This window comes from Capsicum annuum, chromosome 3 (assembly GCF_002878395.1).
Source record: "Capsicum annuum cultivar UCD-10X-F1 chromosome 3, UCD10Xv1.1, whole genome shotgun sequence".
Taxonomy (NCBI): domain Eukaryota; kingdom Viridiplantae; phylum Streptophyta; class Magnoliopsida; order Solanales; family Solanaceae; genus Capsicum; species Capsicum annuum.
Window position 1 is genome coordinate 15,248,983 of NC_061113.1, and position 7,226 is coordinate 15,256,208.

The 7,226-nt window shown below is 37.8% G+C and overlaps 1 protein-coding gene and 1 pseudogene across 1 annotated transcript; both read right to left on the bottom strand.

Annotated features, from left to right (window-relative positions):
- Positions 1-989: 989 nt before the first annotated feature.
- Positions 990-2,097, bottom strand: LOC107866607 (annotated as a pseudogene).
- Positions 2,098-2,257: 160 nt separating this feature from the next.
- On the bottom strand, positions 2,258-4,959 carry LOC107866606 (1-aminocyclopropane-1-carboxylate oxidase homolog 1). The gene is made up of 3 exons (XM_016712639.2): positions 4,317-4,959; positions 2,794-3,115; positions 2,258-2,699 (listed from the first exon to the last, which is right to left on the bottom strand). Exons 1-3 carry the CDS (start codon positions 4,850-4,852, stop codon positions 2,454-2,456), a joined length of 1,104 nt encoding a protein of 367 aa, XP_016568125.1. The 5' UTR covers positions 4,853-4,959; the 3' UTR covers positions 2,258-2,453.
- Positions 4,960-7,226: the final 2,267 nt, after the last annotated feature.

Sequence of the window (7,226 nt, forward strand, 5' to 3'; positions counted from 1 at the left end):
AAGCAGAATGGTAAAGAAATCAGGATCTGCAGAGGCGGAACCAGCCCTTTTGGGGGGTTCGTCCGAACCCCTTTGACGGAAAAATATACTATTTATGCATGATTAAAATTATTTTTTATGTGGTTATAGTAAGTGTTGAACCCCGACGAACCCCCTTTGACGGAAAAATATACTATTTATACATGATTAAAATTATTTTTTATGTGGTTATAGTAGGTGTTGAAACCCCTTCAACTTAGTTTTCTTTGAATATTGAAATCCTGGCTCCGCCTCTGAGGATGGAGGATCTGTTTAGCAGTACCAAGAGTTAACTCTGGTTGTGGGTATACCGGATAGTAATGGCATGCCAACGTTTGTCCTTTGCCACATTCAGTCTCTTTCAAGTGATCTGGTTTTAGACCAAGAGCTTCTGATAGTAAGCCAAGAAGAATATCCGCTAGTTTTGTGACATGATTTATGTACTCAAGGGATGCTTTCCTGGACATTAGGAAAAGTTACAATTGTGCCCTTTAGATGGATTTGGAATCCCTTATAGTTAATGATGCGCAATGGCATAGGTATATGTGGGGAAGGGTGGTCAGTTGAATACCCTTTATCAAAATATTATATATGCACATAGAAAATTACACAAAGTATACAGATCAAAAATCATTCCTTATACTTACATATTAAATCTTGAATGCCTTTAATGAAATTTCTGACTTTGCCAATGATTCGGTATCAGTTCTATATGAATTTTGGTTCGGCACAATATATAAACATGTCGTTTATCTTGATCTCAGATCACATTTATGAGCTCCAACTTTGGACGTACACAAATAGACACTTAAACTTATATAAAGTTGAACAAGTAGACACATACTCCCTCCGTTTAAAAAAGAGTGACCTACTTTCCTTTTTAGTCCGTTTCAAAAAGAATAACTCTTTCTTTTTGTGACAATACTTTAATTTCAACTTTCCACATGGTATGTTCCAGATTACAAGATTAAAGGACATTTTGATAAATTTAACACAATTTTAATTTAAGGCCACAAGATTCAAAAGTCTTATTTATTTTCTTGAACTCGGTGTGAAGTTAGAGTAGGTCTTTCTTTTTTAAACAGAGAGAATATTTCCTATGTGGCGTCCTACGTGGTCAATTCTTGTCCTACATGGTGTCTTACGTGTATTATGCCATATTGCGACGTGTGTGTCTACTTGTTCAACTTTATACAAGTTTCCGTGTCTTCTTGTGCACACCCAAGTTGGATGTAATGCAAAAACTTAAACATATCAAACATGACAGATATAGAATTGAATTACCTGCAAACTAGTGGTATTTCTTCAGGATGAGAAACTACCCCAGGGATGAACAATGTATCCTTCCAGTTTGAAGTCTTACCTTTTGTTTTGTACACATGAAGATTGCTATCATATCTAACTTTTCTGATTGGATTAGACGAATAGTACTCTTTCTTCATTTCAACATCTTGTTCATGAAATTTATGAGTCCCATCGATCATTCCTTCCAAAACACTTGAAGGAACTCCATGATTTATCACTTGGAAAAATCCCCATTTCTCATATGCTTTCCTTATTTCATCAACAATCTTCTGACGTTGATCTTCAACTTCTATGCCACTGAGATCCACCACTGCACATATGCAACTCCTCAGCAAGTTCGTGAGGTGGCCTAATGAAAATTCTGGGGATTTCGACTATTCCAGCGTCGACTAGTCCTTTAACACCAGCTTTTGTATCATCAATAGCCTTTTTCTCATCTGATAGATCATAATCCATTGCTAAATTCAGCTTGAGACTCTTCAGTGCCGGATATTTTTCTTCTTCTTAATTTCAAGGTCAACTCTTGAATATTCAGAAGAAATATAAATCTTTTATAATTAGTTTGAAGTTAAGACTGCAGATCTTCGGTATCACTTTGTCCTTGAATTTTGTAAACTACTACATTTTTTACTATTGTTTTCTTCATATTGGCAAACCCTGTTGGGTTATTTTAAAAAGATGTAAATATGTTTAAAAATGTGTTGAATATGCCATGCTTCTATATAAAGGGATAAGATGCATATTTATTTCTCCAGAGGCATCAAGCATCCTCTGTGAGTATTTGAAAGGAAAGGAACTATTAAATAAGAAATGGTTCAGCATAAGTGTTACGATGTTCTTTAGAAAATTATTAAATTTTTTGGTTGGGATCGGAAATATGACCCGATGATACTACATTAGATTGTTTTGAGATAAGAATGGACAAAAAGAATAAAAGTGAAAGATACATAAGGGTGTGTTCTTGATAAAAACAGGAATAACAAAGATGCTCTTGGCTAATCCAGTATTCATGTGAAAAACATTATTGTACAGATAATAACAAACTTTAATGTGAAGATAATGATAGAGTTTCCGAAGGAATATATTGATGATGTTTGTCGCGGCTTGGTAATGTACCTCTTGGTCTGTCTTCATAGTCTGAAAAGGTCAAGGGCAGACGTACCAAGTGGCTTGGACATAAATTTAGCAATGTAATCAGTTACCGTAAATTCTTTATATAATGGGGGATTTTCTTCTGATATTAGATCCTTGATTGGACCATAGATTTTTGGATGTGCAAAACAACCATTGAAGAAGCATGGCACTGACATTCTTGGTCCTACCCCATTCGCTAAAACTCTATGATTAGCGCTCACAAACTTGTCATTTGATAGGATCTATTACAAAACCAAACTGAAATAAGTTAGACAATTTTGTTTAGATCGAAGATAAATGAGACTAAAAAGGTTGTTATTTCTTTTTGTTATAAACCTGAAGTGCCTCGCCAATATTAACAACCAGTGCTTCTGCAACCGGTTCAACATCAATCCATTGGTTATTGTGCAGGACTTGAAGGCCACCAATTTGATCTTGAAGAAGGATGGTAAGGAAAGAAGGATCTGTATGCTTCGCAGCGCCAAGAGTTAGCTCTGGCTGTGGGCATGCTGGATAATAATGGCATAACACTGATCTTCCTTTGGTACATTCCATATCTTTCAAGTGATCTGGTTTTAGCCCGAGAGCTTCAGATAGTATGCTGAATATAGTTTCTCCTAGCTTTGTGACATGATTTATATATTCAACGGTCACGCTCCTGAATATTAGAAAAAAGATTTGTGTAATATTGTCTAATGTGTCAAAACACTATACTACCATTTACTGGAGGACAGATGAATTTCGATATTTCCAAAAGATTTGATACCTTTATCGAGTCTTCTCAATATTAAAAAATTTCAGTAATGCAGATCAGTCATCTTAGATACTAAATGAGGGAAAAGCTGAATGGAACATATCTAAGAAAAATTCTTCCATTGCTTTTAAATAAGTTGTTCACACGATGCAACATGGCACGAGAACAGGTAGACATCATGAGTTCAAATCTCATGACCATCCATTAGGAAAAAGGTTCATGGGTTTGACTCATGAAAAAGTTTGGCCTAGACGTCAGATGTCATGTTTGAATTATAATTAAGTGAATAAATTAGTATCCTTTCAATCAGCTTAAGCTTTAAGATGCATGAGATAATCACAAAATTGAATTTGGACGAGAGCAAGTAGTGGCACGGCCCTGATTTCAAATCTCACCGACACCTATTAAGAAGAAATATTCATGTGCTTGGCATATGAAAAAAAAATCTGACATTTGTTAGGACTGAAATAATGAGGTGTTGCTTGGAAGCTAACAACGCAAACCTCAAAAGATGCCAAATAAGAAGACAAATGAGAAATACCAAAAGAGACGCAATAATTTAATGTGGTTCGGTGAATCGACCTAAATCCACAAAAAGAGATGAGCGATTCATTATATAAAAGAGGGTATAAGATACCTAGAGAGACAACCTCACACAATTCATTTAGAATAAAAAGAGGTTCACATAAATGACACCGTAACACTTGTTTCACACAAATTCTCCCCCAAAATAAAACTCTCAAAGCCCTAAAGACTACATTATAGATGCTACGAAGTTAGAAGGAATGAGCTTCTATTTATAGAGTCATAAAACTTTTCCAACGAGAGAAAGGATTAGCCAAAGATGGAAAATCTATATTTTGCTTTTCCTTAAAGGGACATCCAATTATGGCAAGATAAGTGAGGACAAACACCCAACAACACGCACATGGGGAGCATGTTGAAGATATAATTAAGTGGATAAAGGTATACCCTTTCTAACAACTTAAGCTTTTAGATGGGATTATCACACAATTATTGAAATGTCTGTCCAAGCAACTGATCTAACTACTCCATGAAAAATCAAAGGCATGAAATTCAAGAGCAGAAGAACATATATACTGACCTAAAAACTGCTGGTATTTCTTCAGGTTCAATATGACCAGAAATTAGCATAGAAATGTTCAATGTATCCCTCCAGTTTGCAGTTTTTGATTCATAAAGATCGTAGTTGCTCTCATATCTAACACTTCTTGTCTTATCACGGGAATAGTACTCTTTCTTTAATTCAGAATCTTGTTCGTGAAATTTGCGAGTCCCATCAAGCATTCCTTCTAAAACACTCGAAGGAATCCCATGATTTATCAGTTGGAAAAATCCCCACTTCTCTGATGCTTCCCTTATTTCATCTACAACTTTCTTACGTCGATCCTGAACTTCTATGCCACTGAGATCTATCACTGGACAATGTAGACCTGATTTGCTCCGAGTCAACTCTTCAACAAGTTCATCAGATGGCCTAATGAAAATTCTTGGTATTTCCATTATTCCAGTATCAACTAGTCCCTTAACACCAGATTTTGTATCATCAAAAGCCTTTACCTCCTTCGATCGATCATAATCCATTGTTGATTCAACTTGAAACTCTTCATTTCGGGACATATTTGTTCTTAAATTTCAAAGGCTAAGTTTCTTGAGCAATTAATAAGTTAGTTAAAGTAAACTAGAGCTCACAAATAATGTGGTCCAATGTGAATCAATATTCAAAAGAAACACTTTATTTTATTATTAGTCTGTAGTAGGGGTATCAAATATGGCTGTGAATCAATATTCAAAAGAAACACTTTATTTTATTATTAGTCTGACGTAGGGGTATCAAATAAAGGGGTAGCCCGGTGCACTAAAGCTACCGCTATGCGCGGTATCCAGGGAAGGGCCCAACCACAAGAGTGTATCGTATACAACCTTATCTTGTATTTCTGCCAGAGGCTGTTTCCAAGGCTTGAACCCGTGACCTCATGGCCATAAGGCAACAACTTTACCAGTTACTCCAACGCTCCCTTCAGTAGGGGTATCAAATATGACTGAAAAAATTGATGGTCCCAATCCATCCAAAATTTTATCGGTTGGGCACAAATTAATTTTTGCATTGGGCTATTTTTTAGTGCAACCAGCTTAATCCATTTTTAAATTAATCTCTATTGTAGTCCAATTATAACTGATTGTTAAGATTTACATAGAGGTGGAAAGGGGATGCAGTGTGGGGCCTCGGGAGTGGGATGGCTAAGGGGTAGGGGTTGGGGTCCGTTGGATGAGTGGGAAGATACTATAATAAACATAGAAAGCCGCTTATAGAGCTTGTTTTCTTGACTGGCCTTAAGAAAGTCATTTGAGAAAATCAGATAGGAGGTGACAAAAAATTCTTTAAATTAAAAATGGTGATAACTTTGATCAGTTAAGATAAAAGTTTCATTTAAATTGTGATTAAGTTAATTGGGGTGTAAAGTATAATTTTTAAGAACTTTAACCGTCGGCCTCCCTTCCCCCTTTCTCTCCTTCTATTTCTCTTTAACCGTCGTTGCTACCGCCGGAGTTAGCCACCAGACGGCTGACAACCCGCCAGCACATTGCTACTTCTTTCTCCTGCTGTCACCGCACTCATTGGCCGGTGAAGAGTCCAGCGTCGCCGTCGACAGGAGGCTCCAAGACTAGGGCACATCAGTCCTAACGCTGGTCATCGCCGATCGGCGATTCTCTATCACATACATCCACCGCTCTTCCATCCCTTCCCCCATTTTTCATCTCTTATCCGACCAAACGGCAACAACGGGAAAACCTCTCCTGCCTCCTCGTCGCTGCTTGCTCCGATCAATTTTCTGCAGAAAATCAATGGGTTCTTAAGAACCCATCCAGGTTTGATCTTATATATTATTTGAAGTCTCAAAATCGTTTCTACTTTTTAATTGTTTGACAGATTTCGTGTCAAATTAATCTTTTTTTCGGGATATTTTCGTGTTCGATTTGGTTGATAGTCGAGTTTTGGTACCTGTTAAGATTTCGAAACTGCTTTATTCTCTTCTTCATCAATCAAAAATATTCGGAAGCTAATTTGGAGATTTTATTGTCCACCGCTTCGGCGAATCTTCGGGGACATTCCGGCGACGTAACCAGCGGCCTCTTTCCCGTTGACCTTATTCCGACAAACACTTTTTAACACCAACATTGCCGGATCAGCAGCACGGAGGCGTCCCAGTGACATCCAAACTTTGGTTCTTTCGTAACTTTATATAGTTTGATTTCTTTATATTATTTTGCTCCTTGTCTTTTCCTTAGTGTCAGGCCATTAGTGTGCTCTATTTTTCTTACTGTTAGTTTTGTCCTTACCTCAGTTTTGTTTTTTCTCCCTATTTGAGTTTAGTTTTGTTTCTTGATTATTTTTTCTAATTTGTGTGAGCCTTGTATTTCCTGCTGCTGCTTTGTTACTACCATTGTTTAGATTTTCTTATATTTTCTTGTAGTAGTAGCTGTGGGCGTTGATGGTTGGATAGGGTCATGTTCGAGGGGGTTGGGATGGAGGGCCGTTGTGGGGGCAGGGAAAGAAGAAAGGGAGGGGGTAGGAGGGTGGCTAAGGTTTGGCCTCAGGGGCTGTAGAGGAAGACATGTGGATAGAGATGGTAGGCTGAGGGTTGGGTCTTGGAATATAGGGACTCTTCAGGGTAAGTCCATAGAGCTTGTGAAGATTCTTAGAAAGAGGAGGATTAATATTGCGTGTGTTCAAGAGACCAAGTGGGTAGGGTCTAAGGCTAGGGATGTGGACGGTTACAAGCTTTGGTACTCTGGGAGCGAGAGGCGTAGGAATGGAGTTGGCATCTTAGTAGATGAAGAGCTTAGAGGTCAGGTAGTAGAGGTAAAGAGGATCAGCGATAGGTTGATGACTATTAAGTTGGTCATTGGGGGGTGTACCCTGAACGTGTGTAGTGCTTATGTGCCGCAAGTGGGCTTGGATGGGGAGGAGAAGATACGGTTTTGGGAGGCT

What these genes read in the sequence shown, in the direction of transcription:
- LOC107866606 (XM_016712639.2), bottom strand. Translation starts at nt 4,852, where the DNA reads ATGTCCCGAAATGAAGAGTTTCAAGTTGAATCAACAATGGATTATGAT. An exon ending in GAAATACCAGCAGTTTTTAG is followed by an intron (nt 3,116 to 4,316) that starts GTCAGTATATAT and finishes TCTAATATTCAG; the next exon opens with GAGCGTGACCGTTGAATATA. An exon ending in ATATTGGCGAGGCACTTCAG is followed by an intron (nt 2,700 to 2,793) that starts GTTTATAACAAA and finishes GTTTTGTAATAG; the next exon opens with ATCCTATCAAATGACAAGTT.